We start from the raw sequence: 25,924 nt of genomic DNA on the forward strand, positions 1-25,924 counted from the left end.
TTGCATATCTCACTGATTGGCCAATGGGAAGGGTAGCGAAGTTACAGTTAATTACCATGTTTCTCTATTATTAGATAGGATAAGCACTATTAAAGTTACTGTCTCAATAATAGCATAGCACTGTAAATAAGATGACTAGTTGCATACCAAAATCCATCTCTTCACTGTGGAAAACACAGCTAAACTATTCTTAGCTTATAAAAAATAATTTTGGACACTTTCAGGCCTAGCCCATAAAAACTTTCAGACACTTGCTTCCAGTTGACTGTGATAGTGAATTCAAGGTAATCGTGAATTCCATGTTTCAAAGGCAGCAGAGCCACAGCCAACTTGGGTCCATGGTCATTGTTTTATGATATTGTATTTGTATTGTTATATATATTTGTATCTATTTATTATAGTGCGTAACATTTACTATAAGACAAAATGCCAATAATTCACCTGCCCACCTAAAATCAAACCTCTATAGTTTTCAAGTTTTTCTGAAATATTTGCTTTCTTATTACAAGTAATGAGCAGCATGTCAACCATAAGCAACATGAGTTCCATATATGTTAACTCTACTGGAAATTAAGATAAAAACATAATAATCGCCAAAACCGGTTTGGCTCAACCGGTTTGGATAGAGCGTCGGTCTGCGGACTGGAGGGTCCCAGGTTCGGTTCCGGTCAAGGGCATGTGCCTTGGTTGCGGGCATTTCCCCAGTGGGGGATGTGCAGGAGGGAGCTGATCGATGTTTCTCTCTCGTCGATGTTTCTGGCTCTCTGTCTCTCTCCCTTCCTCTTTGTGAAAAATCAATAAAATATATTTTGAAAAAAAACAATAACAACAACAACAACAACAAAAAACATAATAATCACATTCTTTTTATAAAAGATGGATATAATCATGTGGCTCTAATGTTTACAAGTAAAATTAGGTTTTCTGACTAGAAAGACACAATCACAAATTTCTAAGATAATTACACATAAAAGTAGGTAATCTGACCTAAAATGCAATCACATTCTCTTACCTCCGTTAGTGTCACGAGGAACAGCAATCTGTTGGACTGAAGATGATGAAGCAAACTTGTTAGGAGCTTTGTCCAGCTTCTGGGAACTAGGCTCACGTTGACCATCATCAGCATTAATAAAAATCTGAGATGAAAACATAGCTTTTCCTGGACTTTCTGTTGTAATCTGAGTGACTGCATCAGATAATAATTTTCTAGAGGAGGCAGAAAGTGGAATCTTAACCTTCTCCAGTGATCTGAACAAATAAGAGAAAGGACACAGCAGGTCATATCCTTGGCTTATAAAATGCCATAATATCTTTCAGAAAGTGGCTTCAAGGTATATTTAAGTAGTTTCAGGGAATGTTTTGCGCAGACACAAGAAATGGTTATTTCTGTAGTTGCCTTCACTTTCTTGGATACTTACAATGCAAACACACGTGAGTTTACTTTTAAAATCTACTTTTAATTTCAATTTAGAATGCTATTATGTAATTTAGCTGAGGAAAGAGTCTTTTCAGTTCAAGTGAAAATACATTCATTTTTTAAAAAATTACCAGAGGTGCCAAAACCGGTTTGGCTCAGTGGATAGAGCGTCGGTCTGCGGACTGAAAGGTCCCAGGTTCGATTCCAGTCAAGGGCATGTACCTTGGTTGCGGGCACATCCCCAGTGGGAGGTGTGCAGGAGGCAGCTGATCGATGTTTCTCTCCCATCGATGTTTCTAACTCTCTCTCTCCCTTCCTCTCTGTAAAAAATTAATAAAATATATTTTTTAAAAAATTACCAGAGGTTCACTATAAGTTAGGGGACTGTACTAAATGTATAGATACAAAGATAAATAAGAAACAAAGTCTTCCCTCAAGAAGTTTATGTCAGTGGGGGAACCAGAAGTTTTCAATGTTATAATAACTAGTGTTATAATAATGTTTTAAGATTATAGAGCATTCATATTCAAACAGAATGGAGTAAATGACTGAATCCTACCCTATATAACAAAAGGCTAATATGCAAATTGACCCAATGGCAGAACGACTGATCGCTATGACAAGCACTGACCACCAGAGGGCAGACGCTCAAGGTAGGAGCTGCCCCCTGGTGGTCAGTGCGATCCCACAAGGGGAGCACTGCTTAGCCAGAAGCTGGGCTCACGGCTGGCCAGTGCAGCAGCGGTGGCAGGAGCCTCTCCCACCTCCGCAGCAGCACTAAGGATGTCCAACTGCTGTCCAACCCATGGGGAGTGGGCCTAAGCCATCAGTCAGACATCCCCTGAGGGCTCCCGGACTGCGAAAGGGCACAGGCCAAGCTGAGGGACAACCCCCCCACACACACACCCAGCTGTGAGTGCATGAATTTCATGCACTGGGCCTCTAGTAAATAATAGGAGAGAAAAGACAAATACAAATCTTATTTACTGAAGAGTTCCAAATAATATATGTAGATACCACTACCCCCTCACCCTAGCCCAAGGGGTAAAGTATAATCTCTCCTTCCTTGAGTATAGATTGAATTTAGTGACTGAATTGCAAACAAAATATAAAAAGGGAGAAATAGTAACTTACAATGGAGAAACCTGGCAAACACCATGTTATTTACCCAAGTAATAAAGGTATACATCACCAGTGATGTAATGTGGATTTCACATACTCTACTATGATGTGATGAGAAGGGTACTTCCCTTCTGTGGTATTCTTTGCTCCAGTCTAATCATGAGAAAAGCACCAGTCAAACCCAGATTGAGGGTCATGCTACAAAATATCTGACCAGTATTCCTCAAGACAAGCAATGATGAACGATCATAGACCAGAGGAGACTAAGAAGAAATAAGACAACTAACTAAATTGAAAGTGATATACTGAATTGGGTTCAAGAACCAAAAAAAGGTCATTAATGGAAAAATAGGTAAAATCCAAATAAAGTCTAGAGTTTAGTGAATAGTAATGTACAAATGTATGCTTCTTAATTTTGAAAAAGATATTATGCTAATGTAAGATATTAACAATAGAAAAAACTTAGGGAGGGGTACAGAGACTTCTATTATATTTATATATTTTCTGTAAACCTAAAATTATTCAAAAATATTTACTTTAAAAAATGGAGTAATAGTATATTACATTCAATTAACATCTATATCACAAGAACAGAAGAACTTTTGAATTTATACCCTCTGCCTACTATTCAATAATTGAAAAAACAATCATGAGAAAAGAAAGTAATAGGCCAATAACTCTTATAAATATAAAGGGAAAAATCCTAAACAAGCCCCAGCTGGTTTGGCTCAGCGTCAGCCTGTGGACTGAAGGGTCCCGGGTTCGATTCCGGTCAAGGGCACATGCCTGGGTTGTGGGCTCGATCCCCAGTAGGAGGCGTGCAGGAGACAGCCAATCAGTGATTCTCATCATTGATGTTTCTATCCTTCTCTACTCTCCCTTCCTCTGTGAAATCAATAAAAATATATTTAAAAAAAAAATCCTAAACAAAATGTTAGAAAACCAAATGTGTGTGTGTGTGTGTGAGAGAGAGAGAGAATTCCTACCAAGAAGGTTTACTCCAGGAATGCAAGATAAGTTAACATTCAAAAATCAATCAATATAATTCACCACCACCAATAAAAAATAAGGATAAAATGCATACAATTACATCAATATGGTCAGATTAAACATTTGATAAAATTTAATAATCAGATATAAAATTTGTTGCAAAGGGAAACTACAAAAAAACTTTAGAGAAACTATCCTAATTATTGTGAAATGTAGTAATTGTTCATTGTGAGGTTTGGAACAAAATAAGAATGCTAACTCTTACCATTTCTATTGAACATTTTAGTAAAGTTCTTAAAGGATATCAGCAGTTAAAACAGGAAAAAGAAGAGGTATCAAGATAAGAGAAGAAGAAATAATACTGTCACTTTTCATATTTGATATAATTTTGATAGAAAATCAAAAACAATCTACAGATAAGGTATTAGAATATAAGCTTTTAAAAAAGTTGCCAGAGCCCTAGCCAGCGTGGCTCAGTGGATAGTGTTGGCCTGCGGACTGAAGGGTTGCAGGTTTGATTCCGGTCAAGGGTATATGCCTGGGTTGCGGGCTTGGTCCCCAGTGGGGGGCGTGCAGAAGACAGCTGACCAATGCTTCTCACTCATCATTGATGTTTCTATCTCTCCCTTCCTCTCTGAAATCAATAAAAATATATTTTAAAAAAAGTTGCCAGGTATGAGATCAAATTTTTAAAAATACACATTTTTTAGTATCAGAAGTTATAAAATTGTGGGTGGGTGGGAAGAAATCAACCAAAGAACTTGTATACATATATGCATAACCCATGAACACAGACAATAGGGTGGTGAAAGCTGGGGTGGGCTAGAAGGGGTCAATGGGGGGAGGGGGGGAAGGAAGGGACATGTAATACTTTCAACAATAAAGATTTAATTTTAAAAAAAGTTATAAAATTGAAAGAAAAGTCATACCATACACAATATTATCAAAAACATAAAAGACCTAATAATAAGTACAGTAAAAGATACAAGCACTCTAGGTAAGGTACTATTAATGTATCACAGAGAGAACTTAAAGATGATCTAAAATTGGATCCACTTCTAGGTAAGATGTTGTAGGTAGCTACAGGCCATCATTCCTGATGTAATAAGCAAAGTTGAATAAGTTATAGAAATCATACTAAAAAAATTAGAGAGCTATGGGAGCAATCAGGGAACAATATCAACTAACTAGAGGCCCAGTGCACGAATTTGTACACCAGTGGGGTCCCTTGGCCTCGCCTGCGGAATTGGGCCAAAATGGGCTCTTCGACATCCCCTGAGGGGTCCCAGATTGCGAGAGGGCACAGGCCAGGCCGAGGGACCCCAACTGTGCATGACTGACGCCAGGGAGGGACGTGGGAGGCTGGTCAGCTGGGGAGGGACTGTGGGAGGAGTCCAGGGCATGTCTGACCTATCTTGCACAGTCCTGATAGGCTGGACTAACCTACTGGTCAGAGCTAAACTACTGGAGCAAGCTAACCTACCAGTCATAGAGTCTTCCCCCTGGTGGTCAGTGCACGTCATAGCAAGTGGTTGAGCAGACTTACCATATCATTAGCATACTAGAGGCCTGGTGCACAAAATTCGAGTACTGGAAGGGGGGAGGTCCCTCAGCCCGGCCTGCACTGTCTCGCAGTTCAGGACCCCTCAGGGGATGTCCACCTGCTGGCTTAGGCCCAAATCCCCCCCCGAAGCCCCTGGGGATTGGGCAGTCAGACATCCCTCTCGCAGTCCGGGTCTCCCGCAGTCCAGGACTCCTTGCTCCTTACCTCCTGCCTGCAAACTTTCCTGCCACCACCTCTGCACTCGCCAGCCGTGAACCTGGCTTCTGGCTGAGTAGCACTCCCCTGTGGGAGAACACTGACCATCAGGGGGAAGCTCCTGCATTGAGCGTCTGCCCCCTGGTGGTCAGTGCACATCATAACGACCAGTCGTTCTGCCATTCGGTCAATTTGCATATTAGGGTTTTATTATATAGGATTATGCTTTGATTGAATGGCCAACCTGACACTTAGCATATTAGGCTTTAATTATATAGGATATGGTAGAGGGGCATCTTAGAAATTATGGGCAGGAGCTTGGTATAGGTCAGGGGTGGGGAACCACGGGCTGCAAAAGACCTGTGAAATCATTTGGTCTTGCCCTGCCAAAGCATTAGTAATGAGTTAGTTAAATGTGTGACCAAATATAGCAGGCTGATTTTTTATGATAATTTTGTATGGCCCAAGAATGATGTTACAAATATCCAAATGGCCCTTGGCAGATAAAAGGTTCCCCACCCTGGTACAGGTAGATATACTCCACTGGAAAGAGAAACCACCATAGGTTTTGATGAACCCATGGGCTGGCATGAAAGAATGAAATCTAGCAGAATGCCAAGCTGATTTCCACCACAGGACATTTCCTTAGTGTCAGGGTGGTATGGGAGGATGGGGGACTGAGCCAGAAAAGCAGAGTGAAATTCTCTTGCACAGTGAAGGCACTAACAAACCAAATCCCATTAGATAGAGGGACCTATGATAAACATCAGGCCTCCTCCTAACCTTTGCCAGATTTTGAACCTGGATAAGGCAGGAAGCTAAATAACTTATGCCTGAGAGGGGAGAATTTTCAGGGTGAGGAATTCAGACCTATAAAACTAGCAATAAAAAAAAATCCACAGTGCCACCCTCAAGAAGGGGGCTGAGTAAGAAAACAGTGCAATCACTTGTCATCTTTTCAGCGCTTATGAGACGTTTCCATTGAGAAAATGTAACCACAAAAATACATAGCTGGTTTCCCCTTATATTTGCCACTGTAAAGCTGCAAGGGCTGAGAATTTGAAGAGCTGAATTTAAACGTCTGAAAGACTGAACTATGGTATCTCACTATATTTAATTATTGAAGAATCAAAGACTTGTCAGCTTTAAACAAAAATCCAAACAAATTAACAATCATAGGTAGTCCAACCCAGCTCTGACCTAGTAAAATTCCTGAAATGATTAAGAGAAAAGGGAAAATCCTCTTTGTTGTAAAGTAATAGCATTTTCAGTCTCTATAATTTTTTTTATTCACAATGTCCAGCGTACAAGCAAAAATTGTAAAATTTGTGAAGCAGGAAAAAGTAAAAATTGAGAGGATGAAAAAAAGAAAAATTGATTTACAGGAGATTGAGATAATGAAGTTAGCACAGAAGGATTTTAAAATGATTATTAATATATTAAAATAGCAAAAGATGGGGATAATAGGTAAAAATAAGAAGAAATTTCAAGAGAAAATTGGAATCTATTTTAAAAATAAAATACAAACAAATAAAAGAGAAGAGCACTGATCTCCAGGAGACCTCAGGAAATACCAAAAGAAATTTTTTTAGGCTGAAGTAAAACGATCCAACAAAAGTACAGAACTGCAGGAAATAATGAAGAGCACTTAATAATGTGTAGCATGTACATATACATATGGAGACATACATACACACACCTTTTTATATATACATTTATGTTGTTCTATATTTCACATAATGAAATAAACCAAGCAACAATAACAGCTGTTGGGAATTTATAAATATGTAGAACAGTGGAGAATATTGGTAGACACTACTTTAGCTAGGTGATCAAGGTTAACATCACACACACACATAAAAAGTTTAACATCACCAGTAATGCATGTTAATATAATGTGTTCCCTGATCAGATGCTTTAAAAATGCCTAACCTCAATCTAATCTTGAGACAAGAAACAGCCAAACTGAAAAACTTTCTCAAAAATAACTAATTCTCTTCAAAGTGTCAAGTTGATGAAAAATAAGGAAAGACTGAGAAACTGCCACAGATTGAAGGAAACTAAGAAGATATGAAACCTACAATGCAAGGTGGGATCTTAGATTGGATCTGAAACAGAGAAGGTTAATTTGTGGAAAAACCAGGTGAAATCCCAAACAATCTATATTTTAGTTACAATTTTATATGAAGGATAATTTCTTAGTTTTAGTAAATGTTTTATGGTTATGATGTTAACATAAGGGGAAATTTTTATAAAGGGCATATTGCCAACCTCTAAGATATCCCCCAATGATCTCTGCCTCCTGGTATTTATAATCTTGTGTAATACCTAACCCTTCAGGATGGGCTTAAAATAGTGATTTATTTCTACCAAATAATGTGGCAGAGTGGTGAAATTCACTTCCAAGGTTAGGTTACATAAAGACTGTGGCTTTTGTCCTGAAGCCCTCTCTTGCACTCTTACTTGCTTTGCTCACTCTGAAGGAAATTTAGCTATGATATTGGAGCTGCCCATATAGAAGAAGTAACTGATGCCTCTAGCCAACAGCTATGTGAGCAAGCTTGGAAGCATATCCTCTCAGTCAAACACACCTGAGATTAGACCATAGCTACAGCCAATACCTTGTTTGCAACCTTGTGAGGGACCCTGCGCCAGAAGCACCGAGCTAAGCCATGCCTAGATTTCAGACCCACAGAAACTTGGGGATAATATTCATTGTTTTAAGCTGCTATATTTCAGGGTAGTATGTTACACATCAATAAAGAAACTACTATTTTTTGCAACTCCTCTTTAAGTTGAAAATTACCCCAGAATAAAAAAGTTTAAAAATATTTAGTACTTGCACATGTTCTATGCAAACACATAGTCATGCCTTGCCTAATGACGGAGACACATTCTCAGAAATGCATCCTTAGACGATTTTGTCGTACGAATATCACAGAATGCACTTACACAAACCTAGATGGTATAGCCCAGTGGTCGGCAAACTCATTAGTCAACAGAGCCAAATACCAACAGTACGACGATTGAAATTTCTTTTGAGAGCCAAATTTTTTAAACTTAAACTATATAGGTAGGTACATTGTTATTAACTTAATTAGGGTACTCCTAAGACTTAGGAAGAGCCATACTCAAGGGGCCAAAGAGCCGAATGTGGCTCGTGAGCCGCAGTTTGCCGACCACTGGTAGCCTAATACACACCTACGCTCTATGATACAGCCCATTGCTCCTGGGCTATAAGACTGTATAGTGTCTTACTGTATTAAATACTGTAGGCAACTGTAACAAAATGCTAAATATTTGTGTGCCTAAACATATCTAAATATAGAAAAGGTACAGGAAGCCTAACCCGTTTGGCTAAGTGGATAGAAGGTCGACCTGTGGACTGAAAGGTCCCAGGTTCGATTCCGGTCAAGGGCATGTACCTTGGTTGCGGGCACATCCCCAATAGGAGGTGTGCAGAAGGCAGCTGATCGATGTCTCTCTCTCATCTATGTTTCTAACTCGCTATCCCTCTCCCTTCCTCTCTGTAAAAAAGAAAAATAAAATAAAAAAATTAATCAATTAAAAAAGAAAAAAAGAAAGAAAAGGTACAGTAAAAATATGCTGTAAATGATTTAATATGGTACACCTGTACAGGACACTTACCATGAATGTGACTAGAACAAGTTATGAGTGAGTCAGTGAGTGAGTGGTAAGTGAATGTGGAGGCCCAGAATATTATTGTAAGTACTGTACACTTTATACACACTGTAAACCTAAACTACACTAAATTTATTTTTAAAACACCTTTTTTCTTCAATAATAAATTAACAGCTTACTGTAACATTTTTTTACTTTAACATTTTTAACACAGCTTAAAAAACACATTGTATGGCTGCACAAAAATAGTTTTTCTCCATATTCTTATTCTATAACCTTCTATTTAAAACTTTAAAAATATTTTTTACTTTTTAAAACTTTCTGTTAAAAACTAAGACATAAACACACACATTAGCCTGGGCCTCCACATGATCAGAATCATCAATATCATTGTCTTCCACCTTTACATCTTGTCCCACTGGAAGGTCTTTAGAGGTAATGACACACGTGGAGCTGTCATCTCTTATGATAAGAATGCCTTCTTTTGAAATACCTCATGAAGGACCTGCCTGAAATATGTCCATGGTGGTTTGCTTGGGTGATTATTTTTATCATAGATTTGCTTGTAGGTAGATAATGCACCATGAACATTCCTTTCAATTGATGAAAACCCTTCAGTGCTGAGGCCCATGTTTTCAAAAGTTTTAAGGAGCTTGTTGAAGTCTGCAAAGGCGTCTGCTAAACCCTTTACTGTGCATTTTCTTGGGGGTTCCTCTTCTTTTTCTTCTGCAGTTTCCTTTTCTCTTGGCCTCTTCTTCAGCTATGTATTCCTGCTCTAGTTCCAACCACTCCACACTAGTCAATTCCTCAAGAACCACATCTAGGAACTCTCCAACGTCATCCTTATCCAAACCCAGGTTACAGCTGTTTGTCATCTCAACTACAACCTTGTTGATTTTTGCAACCTCTTTATCTTTGGCAAATCCTTTGGAGTCATAGACGTCATTAGGCAATAAGAATTTTTTAAATGAAAAAATTAGTAAAATGCCACCTCCAGCACTTAATGGTCATTATAATCTTATAGGACCACTGTCATATATGTAATCCATCACTGACCTAAATATTGTTATGTGGTAGATGACTGTATATACACACAAATAAATGTGTTATGTATATATAGTTTGAATTATTTATGGACACTGGAGTCAGACACACCTAGGTTCAAATGCCACCTCCAACACTTAATGGTCATGTGATCTGAGGCAAAACATTTAAGTATTAGGCTTTTAAAAATCTATAAATTGAGATAATACTATCTGATTATACTGAAAAAAATAATATAGGCCACCACTAACATTTAGTACATTCTGAACAAATGGCATTATTAATTCATATTTATAATCATCTGTAATTTTCTCATTCAAGGAAATCAGCTCCAATAACTAAGCATTTTATCATTTTGATGAGTTTAAATATTGTACATAAACTTGTCAATCTTTTAATTTTTAAACATTTTTCAAAAATAATTATCAATATTGATTTCTCCAATACCCTACTATTTGTAACATTGAAACTAGAGATTCACCTTGTTTGTTGTTTGTTTTGCCCCAATTCAATTCTCAATCACTAATTTTTAGACATTTCATTTGGACATATGAGTGCAAAAATATGAAATGACTTATCCAAGAAGATAGTAGAAGAGCTAGAAGTATAGCTCAAGGTTTGGAGAAACAATATCATGTGATAAACAAACTCTTGCTTTGATTAAAAAGTCTGTATGTGAACGCCCCATCTGCTGCTTACAATCAGCATTATTTGAGAAAATGCTGTTTGCTGACAAAGTAGCAACATCTGTGTCTCAGTTTCCCGGAGGGTAAATATGGATACCACCATCAACGCATAGGATTATCATGAGTATTAAATGAGATAACATATACAAGTCCCTCACTGCCAAGAATACCATATGCAGATGTTGAAAAAACATTTTCTCCCCTTTTTCCTTTCCAAGGCCAGTGCTCTCCACTATGACATGTTGCCTACTCAACTATAAGATGGAAACATTAAATACAAAGGGTAGTTCCGTTTAGCCATAACAGAATGTTAGGAGTCTCTTGTGAGACTAATGTAAAACTGAATTAATGACAGTCTTAAATTTAGGCTGAATAATATCAATCTAATGCATTTATCCCTGAGCTGGTTTTTCTTTCCTATAATACACTGTGAAGTAGCGCATCACATCAGGGAGTACAGTATTTTGATTTGCATTACTGGTGAGGTTAAACCTTGATTACTTGGCTAAAGTGATGTTTGCCAGAATTTTCCACTGAAAAGTTACCTTTTTACATTGTAAATACTAAATATTTGAGGGGAATCATAAAATGGAAACGAAGAGAGGGGGGAAAAAAGGAGAGAGCGCACATGCAGGAGAGGGAGCATGTGCATGCATCCTTTCCCAAAGCCTGGTCTTCAGCATATCTTCAACACAATAAGTAAGGAACTAGTAACTTGTACCACTGCATGATCAAAGAGTCTTCTCAAAATAATTCAATGTTTTAAATACTTGAAGCCAAGTCTTATCAAAAGCCCTTTGAAAGTATAAACACATTACTTTCAGATGTCTTTACTTTGATATTTATCTCTTGAAAGACTTCCAGCAGAATCATTAGATACAATCTGCCCTAAGAGAATCATACTGCTCCCCCCAAAAAAACTTACATTTGCTTAAGTATTTAAAACCCGCTATGACAAATTCCATCAGCTTGCTTGTTATCACAAAGAGACTCACCGATCTGCAGATACTGGAGTCCTTTCTGGATTGGAATATTCTTCCAAATCTGAAAAGTTCACTTGTGTTTGCTTTGAGGTTACTATCTGGCTATTCTGAAAAGGTATGGTTTTCAAGTTCTGAGAAATAATATTACTATCTGGAAGAGACTGTATGACTTGAAAGTCCGGTGAAGATTTAGGTCCTAGAGAACCTAAAGATTCTTGATCATGTACTATAAGTTTACCGGTCAGTAATTTGGAGGTTGGTTCCAATGATCTTGAAGATATAGTTTGTAGGTCAGAGTTAAACTCACTATTCATCCTTGTTTTAGAAGCTGAATCCAATGAAAGAAACCTTTTATCTAAGGTTCCACTATCCAACTTGGAGGAAGTCTTGGGAGAAAGAGTTATACGAACAAAAGAAAGTACCTTTTTGTTTGAAGGTGTAGTAGATGGAGTAGTTACTAATGTATATTGATTTGGCGATGATTGGGAAACCACATCATTGATTTTATTAGTTTCAACGTTTATATTAGAAATGTATGATTTAGGCTCTTGTTGATCCTTGTTTTCTACTACATAATCCTGACCTTGAGGAAGGGGGGAATATTGTTTTCTCATTTGGTGATCTATATCAGGGCCCCTGCTTTGTTCAAAGAGCTGACGCTGTTCAAGAAATATAGAAGAAGGAAGGTCTGGAGCTATATAACTCTGATCTTGAGGAAGGGGAGAGTGGTTTATTCTCATCTGATGATCTACCTGTGGGGTTTTGCTTTGTTCAAAGAGTTCTCGGTTTTCAAGAAAAATGTGACAAGGAAGATTTGGAACTACATAATGCTGATGTGAAGGAGGAGGAGGAGGAGGGGGAGGAGGAGGAGGAGGAGGAGGAGGGGGAGGAGGAGGAGGAGAGGTACGAGGAGGAGGAGGAGGAGAGGTACGAGGAGGAGGAGGAGGAGAGGTACGAGGAGGAGGAGGAGGTTTTCTTATATAGTGATCTGCATGTGGGACTTTGCAGAACTCAGGTTGTTCAAAAAATATGGATGGAGAATTTGGAGTTACAGATGCTCTAGTATACTGGCTATCTTCAGTAACACCAACCTTAAGAACAGAGGAATCTGAAAAGCATTTAGAATGTCGGTGAGATGAAAAAGTGATGGAGGTAGTAAACTTTTTCATGGATTCTGGGGACAGCATTTGTGATGAAGAATGACAATCCATTTCTTCAGGTAGCACATAAGTAGGTTCTACTAATTCTGACAGCCAAGGGTCCATATTTTCACGGAATGGCATTCGAAAACCCTTGCTAATTTTGAAGTCATCAGTTGTAAAATTCTGAATTGGGGAACGACTTTGTAACTGCAAGGAATTCCAAACTTTGAAACGGGTGTTGCTCTGGTCTAGTGATTTGGAAAGGTTGATGGGACTGCTTCTCCATGATGATGGGCTCCGGTGTCCTCTGATAATTTCTAAGGGTTCAGGTGATCTGAAGATACAAGGATGGCTGTCCAACTGTGATTGTTTAGAAGTTAGAGTCCTGAAACATCCTTTTTCATGGCTCTCAATAATAATATGACCACAGACAGCTTCTGGATGGCATCTTATTCCCTGTGGACTCCGTAAACCCTAGAAAATATAAAGATCTTACTTGAAGTAGTCCAAATAGTTATACAAAAATCACTTTGCTGATATTTAACAATAAAACAGGTAAGAACATAAGAATAAGACAATTAATTATAGAATAAAATGGCCCATGACCATGCAGTTAATTTCTTTTAAAAATTTTTCACTTAAGTAACAAAAGCAAAGACTACTATTGCCTCCCAGTAGTCTCACTTTTTTTCTTTTAGTAACAGAATATCCCAACATTAACTAATCATAAGGCCACCAAGCCACAGATAAAGGGTGTCCCAAAATTCACACAAGAAGTAATTTTGATAGAAAACACAGGTTTATAATTAAAAATTGTAAATTTTTTATTGATTCATAAAGTATACAGTATAGGGTTATGTATGGAATGGCATATCGGGTAAATGGATTATCATGTCGCAATAGCGAGCATCATTAACTGTTATTGCCTGAGTAGCCGCATTTTTGAAGAAGAATGGTCCGTTGATGCCTCCAGCCCAAAATCTCACTCGTGCCTGAGGTTCATTTTCATCTTGATGGCTTGGTTAATCGACAAAATTGTTGCATTTGGCGTTCAGAAAATCCACGAGTGATTTTTGAGAAACAAATGCATCCACAACATGTCACTGTTTGGTGCGGATTTTGGGCTGGAGGCATCATCCAACCATTCTTCTTCGAAAATGCGGCTACTCAGGCAATAACAGTTAATGGTGCTCAACAGTTAATGGTGTTCGCTATCGTGACATGATAATCCATTTACCTGATATGCTATTCCATACATAACCCTATACCAGGGGTCCTCAAACTACGGCCCGTGGGCCACATGCAGCCCGCCGAAAACATTTATCCGGCCCGCTGGGTGTTTTTGCTGCCGCTGTGTGCATAGGAATTTGTTCATAGTTTTTTTTTAAACTATAGTCCGGCCCTCCAACGGTCTGAGGGACAGTGAACTGACCCCCTGTTTAAAAAGTTTGAGGACCCCTGCCTACACTATATACTTTATGAATCAATAAAAAATTTACAATTTTTAATTATAAACCTATGTTTTCTATCAAAATTACTTCTTGTGTGAATTTTGGGACACCCTTTATTTCCAGCTTCCTTTGAAGCTAGTTGTGAACATAAGACTAAGTTTAGGCCAATGGAATATGAGCAAAAGAATTAAGTACAAATTTTGCTTTCTGTCCTTAAAAAATCAAGTTCTCAACCTCTACATTCACCTATCACTACTATCACCATTACTATTGCCAACTGAAATAGGTGCCATATAAAAGGATGGCTCAGCTGCCCACCCAGCTTGGGTCCTTGGATAACCTCAAGCAGCTTGTTCTTGTTCCTACCCTGGACTATCACATAAAAGAAAAATAAAATTCTACCTTATTTGAGCCACTGTATTTTGGGGTTTCTTTGTTACAGAAGCTTAGCCTACACCCTAATATTTTACCACTTAGAATAAAGAACTAATACTTCTTCCTGGTTAAGATCAGTGCATAATGCTACCATAAACATAAATTTTCTTTGAGATGTCTGCATTTTACCTGTGAAGTCATAACTTGCCGTTCTACTTGATGATATAGGCACATTTGGCTTCATATAAAAATACTTTAGCCCGGCCGACATGGCTCAGTGGTTGAACATTGACTTATGAATCATGAGATCACGGTTTGATTCCCAGTCAAGGCACATGCCCAGGTTGCAGGCTCAATCCCTAGTAGGGAGATTGTAGGGGGCAGTCGATTGATGATTCTCTCTCATCATTGATGTTTCTATCTCTCCCTCTCCCTTCCTCTCTGAAATCAATAAAAATACATTAAAAAAAAATTTTAAAATATGCTGCACTTCCGACATAGTGGAGTGGATGTGCTTTGCCCTATTCTACCTGCTAAGTCCTCAACTAAAAATCCTGGACATTATACATAAAACAAACTTAAGAAGAATCTGAAAACTACAGAAAAGAAGGCAGACTGGCTAGGCAGCCGTGGGCAAACTACGGCCCGCGGGATCCGGCCCGTTTGAAATGAATAAAACTATTGAAAAAAAAGACCGTACCCTTTTATGTAATGATGTTTACTTTGAATTTATATTAGTTCACACAAACACTCCATCCATGCTTTTGTTCCGGCCCTCCCTGGTCCAGTTTAAGAACCCATTGTGGCCCTCGAGTCAAAAAGTTTGCCCACCCCTGGGCTAGGGACATTGGGACGTGAGGAATGAGATGGTAGTGAAATCCCTGGGTTTTCTTTTTACCTGATATATCCCAGATTTGGATCTGAAGAAGCCAGCAACACACGAACAAAGGGCACATACAAAAGCCCTAACAAAAACCTACTCTGATTAGCTAAAAACAAACAAACTGTAAAAGTGAAGTCTAACAAGACAGAAAACTTTGCCCTGATTGGGTGGCTCAGTTGGTTGAGTGTCATTCCATACACCAAAAAGACTGTGGGTTTGATTCCAGGCCGAAGCACATATGGAGGCAACCGATCGATGTTTCTCTCTCAAACTGATGTGCTCTTTCTCTGCCCCATTCCCACCCCCACCCCCCGCCTTCCATTCTTCCCTCCTTCCCACCCTCCTTTCATTTCTCTCTCCCAAATCAATTAAAAAACACACATATCCTTGAGTGGCAATTTAAAAAACTTTTAGACAAAAACTAATCTATTTCAGCCAAACACTACAGAAAAAAAAGGGGGAGGAGGGGGGCTAAGTGAGGAGCATAGACTTCTACCATTCCAAAACAATAATGAAGCACCACCAAGCCAAGCTGGTATTAGAGATGGCCAAGTAGGAGTCCTGCTGGCTGGTAATAAGCTACCCCTCCCTGTGGTGTCAGTGGAGACCACACAGGAAGACTGAATTTTCATTTCCACTCAGCAGTAATGAGGTGCCCCCCCTCTCTCCCAGCTACCAACTGGAAGAAAGTATTTGAAAATCTCATATCCAACTGAAGACTTGTATCTAACATATACAAAGAACTCTCAAAACTTAACAATTACAAAACCCACACACAATTCAATCAGACAAATGGGCCAAATAACCATATACATTTCAACTAACAAAAGAGCATGAAAAGATGTTAAACATCACTAATCATGAAGAAAACACAAATTAAAACCACAATGAGATATCACTACAAACCTATCAGAATGGCTAAAATAAAAAAAAAATAAGAAATGCAGGTGAGGCTGTGGACTAATGGGCTCACCACATTACTGGTAGGAATGTAAAATGGTACAATCACCCTAGAAAATGGTGTGGCAGTTTCTCAAAAAACTAAACATACAACTACTATATGACCAAGCAATAGCACTTCTGGACATTCATCCCACAGAAACAAAGACTTACTTACAGCCACCAAAAGCCTGTGCATGTTTATAGCAGATTTACTTAAAATAACCCCAAATTGAAAACAACCAATATGTCATTCAATCTATACTAATAAAAGCCTAGGTGGCCCTCATGCCCTCACAAGATGGCCGCCCCCACGTCGTCACAAGATGGCCGGCAGTTGGGGGTGACCTGGCCTGCAGGGGAGGGCAGTTGGCAGGGGACCGGGCCTGCAGGGGAGGGCAGTTGGGGGCGACCAGGCCAGCAGGGGAGCAGTTAGGCTGGCAGGGGAGTGGTTAGGTTCTCAACCTTCTGACCCTTTAAATACAGTTCCTCATGTTGTGACCCAACCATAAAATTATTTTTGTTGCTACTTCATAACTGTAATGTTGCTACTGTTATGATTTGTAATGTAAATATCTGATATGCAGGATGGTCTTAGGCAACCCCTGTGAAAGGGTCATTCGACCGCCAAAGGCAGGGGTCCTCAAACTACAGCCCGCGGGCCACATGCAAATACAAATATTATATTTGTTCCTGTTTTGTTTTTTTACTTCAAAATAAGATATGTGCAGTGTGCATAGGAATTTGTTCATAGTTTTTTTTTTAAACTATAGTCCGGCCCTCCAACGGTCTGAGGGACAGTGAACTGGCCCCCTGTTTAAAAAGTTTAAGGACCCCTGGCCAAAGGGGTCACGACCCACAGGTTGAGAACCTCTGAGTTAGGGGGTGATCAGGTTGGCAGGTAGAAGTAGTTAGGGGCAATCAGGCAGGCGAGTGTTTAGGAGCCAGCAGTCCCAGATTGTGAGAGGGTTGTCCGATGCTGGTTTAGGAGAGGGTACAGGCTAGGCAAAGGGACATCCCTCCAGTGCACGAATTTCATGCACCGGGCCTCTAGTAGGTGAATATTTAAATAATTACATCCATAACATGGAACACTACACAGCAAGAACAAGGAATAGACTACTGATATACTCAACAACCTAAATATTCTCCAGAGAATTATGCCTAGTGAAAAATGCTAATACATATTATATGATTTCACATATATGACATTCTTGAAATGACAAAATTATAAAAATAGAGGCAAGATTAATGACTGCCAGAGGTTAAGAAATCGGTAAGAGGTTAAGAAATCGGCAAGGGAGAAGTGGATGTAATTATTTGAGGGCAACATAAAGGTCACTTTATGTTGATATAAATGTTAGGTATCTCGATTATATCAATGCCAATATCCTGATTGTAATATGTTATTACAGATTTGCAAGATGTTACCATTGGTGGAAACTGGGTAAAAGGTAAAAGTGATCTTTCCATATTACTTCTTACTACTGCAGGTGAATCTAAAGATATTTCAAAATGTTGAATTTTTTAGAAAACCAATAAATTAATTAAACACCAACTGGACAAAACTAACATGTTATATAAGTTGTAAGATGGTGGTAGAATAGGTAGAAGCTACTCTCACCTCCCAGGACCAAATCAGAATTACAATTTAATTATAGAAAAATCAACCTGAATAACCAACTGAAGACTAGATGAACAGAAGTTTTATAAGCAAGGATTTACAGAGAAGCCACATTAAGACTAGTAGGAAGGGCAGAGACATGAAAATGACTGGCCCTGCATCCACATGTAGCAGTTGAGAATCCAGAGGGATATCTCAGCTGCAAAGATCCTTCCGTAAGGAACAAGGGGTCTCAAGAGCATACCAGGCTCCCCAGCCTGGAGGACCAGAGGCTCAAAGAGGAGCCCACATAACACCTGGCAATGAAAACCAGTGGGGATTACAGGGAGAGGCAGAAGTCTGCTAAAATCCCAGACACCCTTTTAAGGGCCAATGCACAAATCTCATTCACAGACACAGAAGTCTTACAGAGAGATACTGGGTCGTGTGGCTTCAGGGAGAGGGCTGAAAGAAGAGCTGCCAAGGTCCCTGCGACGAGTCTCTCTCCCACACTGTCCACAGATGCCATCTTTACCAAGCAGAGGACTAGACATACCATCCAACTCCTCGTGGCCTTCTCCTGCTCCACTGGCGCCCTACACAAGCATCAGCTGGCTGCAACCAGCCTGGGCCCATAGCATGGGCTTTCTCAGAGGTCCAGGCAGATTCAGGGGATAGGAGAAACTGGAGTTGTGTGGCTTTAGGGCAAGGGCTTTTTTTCCCTAAAACACCTGAATGGTACCTCAGCTCTATGCAGAGCTCTCCTCCCACATGGCCAAACCTTGGCTTGGTTTATTTACCCTGATGAACTCAGCTGGCCTCACACTAATGACTCCCTGTGGCCCCACCCCACCATAAAGAACTGTAGGGCCCAGGCTGGTGGCAACTGGCCTTGCGGTACACTGACTGAAATTTCTGCTGAGTGGCCTCATACTCAGCACTATCACCAACTCTGAATCTGTATCAACCCAATCTATATCTCTGGTGACTCACTGAGAACCTACCTCACGGAACTCACATACCACCAGAGGCTCTTTCAGTGGCTGAGCCTAACAGGCAGCCAAAGGCAGATCTCAGGGTGGTTCAGGACTTTTGCTGACCTGCCCCCAGCTCAGTGCTGGTGGAAGCCAGTCCTGGTACATAGGTTGGCACTTCCTATGTAACTGTGACCACCTGACCATAGATTGTAGTTAGTGTATGTACCCCCAAGCCCTGCAGAGGCAGCCACAAACTGTGGACTGCTTTGTAGCTCCAAACAAGTAGCCCAAGCTGGTCACAAGCAAGCATCTGACATTGACATTCATTAAAGTCCCTCCTGTAAGGACCGAAAACCAGCACGCTCTGGTGGCAGGCTACAGGCCACATCAGGGCATGGCCAAATTAGCTTCACAAGCAGCACACCCAAAGGGAGATCTCAGCAGGCAACACATCCTGTACGGGTGAATTCTGCTTTATGGGGTCAGCCCCTGCACAGCAACTTATACACTGTGGTTGGAGTAAACCTCACAGCCAGCCAGCCAGAGACAAGCCAACAGCAATCGAGACTCAACTACAACAGAAGGCCTCACATAATACACCCAAGAAACATTCCCAGAGCACCTAGCTCAGGTGATCAGGGAGACTGCACTACTGAGCCCCACATGACACCCACTGCATAAGGTCACCATACCAAGAGTGGGCGTCATAGCAGACCTTCCTAATACACAAAAACAAACACAGAGAGCCAGCCAAAACGGGAAGACAGAGAAACATGCCCCAAATGAAAGAACAGAAGAAATCCCAATGAACTAAATGAAATGAAGGCCGGTAATCTACCAGATACAGAGTTCAAAACAATAGTTACAAGGATGCTCAAGGATCTTAGGGGAAGAATAAATAAGCTAGGTAAGAACCTTAACAATGAGATAGTAAACAAACAAACAAAAAAGAGATGGAAACCATGAAAAAAAAGTCAGAAATGAAGAACATAATATCTGAAATGAATACACAAGAAGGAATCAACAACAGATTAGATGAAGCGAGGATCAAAGGAGCAATTTGGAAGACAAGGTGGCAGAAAGCACCCAGAGCATTAAAAAAAAGTTTTTCTTTTAAATAAGGCTAGTTTAAGGAAACACACAGTAGTTAAAGTATAACAACTTTTGGCATCATAAGGATATGAGAAGGAGAAATGAGAAAGCAAGGGATTGTGACTTATTCTAAGAAATAATGATGGAAAACTTCCCTAACCTTGTGAACACACACACACACACACACACACACAAATCCAGAATCACAGAGTCCAAATAAGAACCCCAAAAGGCCCACACAAAGACACATCATAATTAAAATGGCGATGGTTAAAGACAAAAAGAGAATCTTAAAAGCAAGCAAGTGCAAAACAATTAATTACCTACAAGGGAGTTACCAAAAGACTGTCAGCTGATTTCTCAACAGAAACTTTTAAACCAGGAGGGAATGGCACAAAATATTCAAAGTGATGAAAAGCAAGGTCCTACAACCAACAATATTCTAACCAGCAAGGTTATAATTTAAAATTGAGAGAGAAATAAAGACCTTCCCAGACAAGACCTATTCCAGTAGGAGGTAACCATTCAATGATTCTCATCATTGATGCTTCTCTCTCTCTCTCTTTCTCTCTCTTTCCCTCCTCCCTCTTTTTCTCCCTCCCTCCATCTCTGAAATCAATAAAAATATAATAAATAAAATATATACATACATATATATATCTCCTTGCTCCTTAAGTTACAGTGCAATAATGGACTCCTAAATGGACTTCCTTGCTGCTAGGGGCATTAACCACTTTAAACTCTAGACCATATGGTCACCACTCTCCTCACCTCAACTGCCAAGTCATGCTTCCTATAATTGTTATCACAGGAAAATATCATGCCTTCATCTTACCAGACAATATTATTTATATCTTTCCCAAGAAAATTGAGTCCCCTTACAGATCTAAAATGTTGATGGTCTCACCTTCCAATATTCATTGGCAAACCAATCAGGGAGAGGTAAGTAACTATGACCCCCTGACCATGGATAGTCTTGGCCCATTAAAAGAAAACAAACCCACTATGCTGCTCCTAGACCGCACTTACCTGCTGGATATGCAAATTCCAGCTGAAATTCCAATGTGTAGAAGCTTTAATAAATGGCTCACATCTCTCCACAGGAAGTAGAAATAATTGCACTCAGACCCACCAAAAGAAAAGAACAATGTGGAACTCTAGAAACTGTGGTTAATCCTAACAAGATTAGAAGATGTTAATCTTGTTAATCTTAACAAGATTAGAAGATGACATCAAATCAATACAATCACAACACTTAATTCTACTCCACTTTGGAGGAGGCCACCAATGAGCTGCTGACCCACAGTCATCCCATAAATTTTCACATGGGATACTCATTGGGTGGTCACAACACTATAAAATGCACATACTTGCTACTGTTGGCCTTACTCTGTGCCTTCTGTGCCATCTGGGTCATGGGACTTCTCAATCCAAGAGAGGCAACACTGAAAAGTTGCTGGAAGCACACGGCTCTTGCCCACAGTTGCACCCAGAATGGGGAGATAATGTAAGTCAGGCACTAACTTACATAGAAAGGCTGTACCTAAAATGCCACCAGGTGTGAGTACTTGCTGGGAGATTCAAGCCCTATCTTAAATGGGACTGATGGCACAAATGCTTATAGGCCACCAACCATTACACTGCCCTAATTTCAACCCTAACTGGCTGACAGGCTTATGCAGTTCACACCCATCTCTGGTAATAGAGGGCCAAACATTAAATTGTCAGAAGCATATAACTAAATTTTCTTTAAGCCAAAGCTACACATGGGCCCCTGATCTTTACTATTTACGGTTGGAAACCTCCTATGCCTTGGAGAAAAGCACTACCCAATTATTTGCAAGGTGCACCCCAAAATGTACTGAGAATTTGTGAGACTAGTAGATACTCCCAATGGTGCAAGCAAACCCCAATTAGAGCATCCCAAATCTATGCAACTCTGTTAGGCCCCTTGGGCCCTCAGTTCCCCTCCTTGGTGGTTACCTGGGGGAGCCACCCCCCTGGGATAGCTCCCTGCACTTGCAACAACACTGATAATGACAATGCCCCAGCACACGACAGTGTAGGACATGACAGACAATCTGAGAGATGACAACATCCAAGCCCACAACACCACAGGAAAAAACTTCATCCTGAATGCTATCTCCACAACCTTCCACTATAGCATAGATGACACCCAGGAACACATAGCAGCTGGGATGGCAAGGACTGAAAAAGACTTGCTGAACTAAATGCTGTTTATCTAAATTCCCTGCTCACAACCCCTTTAAGTGGCATTCTGCAGAATTAAGTATATGTTTACTTCAAGGTCCGCTTGCTTATCACTATATGCATGCTGCTCGAATGTGAGGTGGTACTATGACTGCTAGGCTGCTCTTCACTGCATCTTTTAGTTTTAGAAGATCAAGATATGTGTTGAGTCTCAGAACCTTACTGGGGCTCCTTTAAAGCAGTTCACTTAGTTGTTCACCCTCACCACACTCATTAGATTGGTCCACATTATACATCCTACTGGGGGTGGGGTTAATGAATTTCTGTTGGGAGGAACCATCCCCAGCTGCAGATGCTACCATCAACACAGCACCCAGACACGTATCCTCCAGGCTCATATCCACAGGGTCACCTGACTATACCACCCCAAGGAAACCCTTTCCCACTGTCACCATTCAGAGCTCTACAATCCTCCCATTCAAGCCCCCAAACAGTCCTACTTTTTTTTCTTTTACTCGTCAAACCTTGTGTCAAAGTATGACTGCAGTAGATCACAGTGAGCCTAATATTTTAATACAATGAGCTCATTTTGGGGGGCCGCTGTAATTGCTAGGGATGTTATCAGGGTCAACAAAATCTTTTTCCCCAGTTAGTGGCTTACTTGACTGATTTTTTTAACACTGCCCCCATTTTCCCAACAGAAGACACCCCATGTAACCTTGCAACTTGTACAAATACTCAACTGCTTCCATGCAGTACACTTGCCATACAGTATGTGGCACTTGGCAGGAGCCCCCACATGCCCTTTATAATCCTCCATATCTGCCCAGGCACCAACACAAGAAAGAATATGATCTATAACTTGTCCCAAGGAGCACAACCCCTACAGCAATGGACCTCGCAGCCCAATCACCCAGGGGGAACCCCAAATTATATCAGCTCCCCAATCACACAGTTAGTGACCACTGTGTCTAGTACCCTAGGTCCATTATACATTCATGGTTCTTCACACGTGTACTTATCTTCCCCTCAAGCTCTTTGCCAACCCCACAGAGTTCTATATGTATTTTACTCTCTCTAGGGCTACCCTTCCATAAATCACTAAACAGGACCCTCAGTCCATCTCTTTTTCTGCCCCTCACATAAAGAGCATGTGGTATTCATCCCCATTGTTTGGAAGTAGGTCTGCTACTATCCCTCATAGGAACTGGATTACACACCACCAGAACAGACACATAACAAGTTATTAAGGCAAACACCAACCTGTCAACCACATTGGCTGAAAATATTAAGCTGTACACCAAACCATAATGCAACAACATGATTACATGATTCCTTTTTTCACAAATCCTCACCCAAGGACATTTTTTCACTGATTTTTAGAGAAAGGGGCAGGAAGGTAGGGATGGAGGGAGATGGGGGGCGGGGGGAGAGATGAGAGAAATGAGAAACATTAATTGGCTGCCTCCCGCACAAACTATGACCAGGGCCAGGGATTGAACTCACAACCTACGGAATGTGCCCTGACTGGAAATCAAGCCTGTGACCTTTCAGTGTATGAGACAATGCTCCTACCAACTAAGCCACACCAGCCAGGGCAACATGATTTTTTAGTGCAGATGGTTTTGGATAACCGTTTAGCTTTAAATTATTTATTGGCCAAGGAACGAGGTATATGTACTATGAGTCTATCACCTGCTGCATATATATTAACAATACTGGACAAAATAAATCTACAAAAGATGACCCAACAGGTACCAATATTCCATAATCTCACCCAAGTTTTAATCAAATACCTACCTTATCCATGGGCCTTGATTTATTTTCTTGGCTGCACCCCAACAAATGAGGGGATGGTTATGAACAGGATTTCAAACTATCATTTATCTATTGATGTTCTCTTTGGCATTTTTGCTTTACTCAAATGTTTCATATGCTAGGTGACCAAAATCCTGCCAGTGGCTGTTGGTATCTGCACCATCTAGACAGCGCCCTTGATTTTCCCTAAACACTAATGCCTAGGCATCATAGGGTCAATTGTGATGAGAAAACAGCTATTTTGAGTTGCTGCCTAGATATTTTACAGTATGACAACCCTGTTCACACTCAGAGCATAGACAGTTAGATAAGGCCCTGAATTTAGGATTCCTGCCAGAAGTTCTCTCTTTGCTTTTCCCACGCCACCTTTAAAAATAACCACTTAGAACTGAGTCTGTGAAAAGTCACTGACCGCCACTTCAACCATCTTATAAGTAGTTAGTGCTTGCTACCCTGCTCTTTTATCTCCTGCTCATGAGGAGGACTGTCCATCCCTCAGCCTGCCCACTCACCCAGGCTTCTGAGATTTGTAAGTAATAACTCTTGTGACTTTACTTCCTTTGTGTAAGTGTATTAAAACTATGCCTTTAATCAAAATGACCCTGGAGGTTTTTCAGTTCCCCAAAGTGGAAGCTCTGATGCTGAGAAAGCTACCTGCCTAGCCCATGTGGGTAGTATGTGCCTACATTCAAGAGATTATAATCTGAATTTTTTAATTTAATACACCAGCTACAGGCTCCACAACACAGCATACTACAAAGAAAAAAAAGAGCAAGCATATAACTAGATATAGTAGGAATATTGTGATTACCAGACAAGGAATTTAAAATAACTATGATTAATATGCTAAGGGCTCTAATGGATAAAGTGAATAGCATGCAAGAACACAAACACAATGTAAGCAGAGAGATGAAAATCCTAAGAAAGAATGAAAAAAGAAATGCTAGAGATAAAAAACACTGTAACAGAAACGAAGAATGCTTTGATAGGTTCTTTAGTAGACTGCACATGGCCAAGGCTAGAATCTTGAGCTTCAGGAGAGTTCAACAGAAACCTCCAAAACTAAAATGTAAAAGAAGGAAAAACCCCAGACCAAAACATCAAAGGACTCCAGGACAAGATATTAATACATTAACAACAAAAATACCAAAAAGAGAAGAAAACCAAAAAGAACACCCCCCACAAAACAAAACACCCCCCACAAAACCAGAAATACTACACCTAGACATAACATTTTCAAAGTAAAGAAAAGCAAACATAAAGAAAAAAAATCTTGAAATAAGGCAAGGGGACAAAACACCTTATCTACAGAAAAGCAAAGAATTACACCTGACTTTTCCGCAGAAATCATGCAAGCAAGAAGAGAATAGAGTGAAGTATTTAAAATGTTGAGAGAAAAAAATCCAACCCACTTAGCATTCTATACCCTTCAAACTGAACAAGAAATAAGACTTTTTCAGACAAATTAAAATAGAGGGAATTTATGCCAGTAGATGCAACAAATGTTAACAGAAAAACTTAACAGAGAAAAATACTGGTCAAAAACTCAGATCTACATTAAGAAAGAAAGAACATCAAAGAAAGAAACAGTGAAGGTAAAAAAACCAAATACAACCTTTTTCTTATACCAAACTGATCCAAAAATATAGTTTGAAACATTGCTATGTATGCATGTATGTACATGTACGTGTGCGTGCATGCTTGTGTGTGTGTATGAACTGAATGACAGGAATGACAGGAAGGAAGAATTAGGATTATTTTATTAGAAGATACCACGCTACCTGTGAAGT

At 39.9% G+C, this 25,924-nt stretch overlaps 1 protein-coding gene across 3 annotated transcripts in view; it reads right to left on the reverse strand.

The window, feature by feature from the left end:
- The window catches only part of ALMS1 (ALMS1 centrosome and basal body associated protein), a 152,801-nt gene that overhangs the window by 61,215 nt on the left and 65,662 nt on the right, over nt 1-25,924 (reverse strand). For 2 of the 3 annotated variants that reach the window (XM_036334114.1, XM_036334115.1), the window contains 2 exons: nt 12,735-13,259; nt 1,081-1,248 (listed from right to left, as the gene is read on the reverse strand). In XM_036334114.1, the coding sequence (XP_036190007.1) occupies nt 1,231-1,248; nt 12,735-13,259 (543 nt within the window). In that variant the 3' untranslated portion in view covers nt 1,081-1,230. Of the gene's footprint in view, nt 1-1,012; nt 1,249-11,655; nt 12,501-12,614; nt 13,260-25,924 lie in introns of those variants that run through there. The other variant, XM_036334116.1, reaches the window with a different exon arrangement.

The sequence above is a fragment of the Myotis myotis genome, unplaced genomic scaffold (genome assembly GCF_014108235.1).
Source record: "Myotis myotis isolate mMyoMyo1 unplaced genomic scaffold, mMyoMyo1.p scaffold_m19_p_14, whole genome shotgun sequence".
Taxonomy (NCBI): Eukaryota; Metazoa; Chordata; class Mammalia; order Chiroptera; family Vespertilionidae; genus Myotis; species Myotis myotis.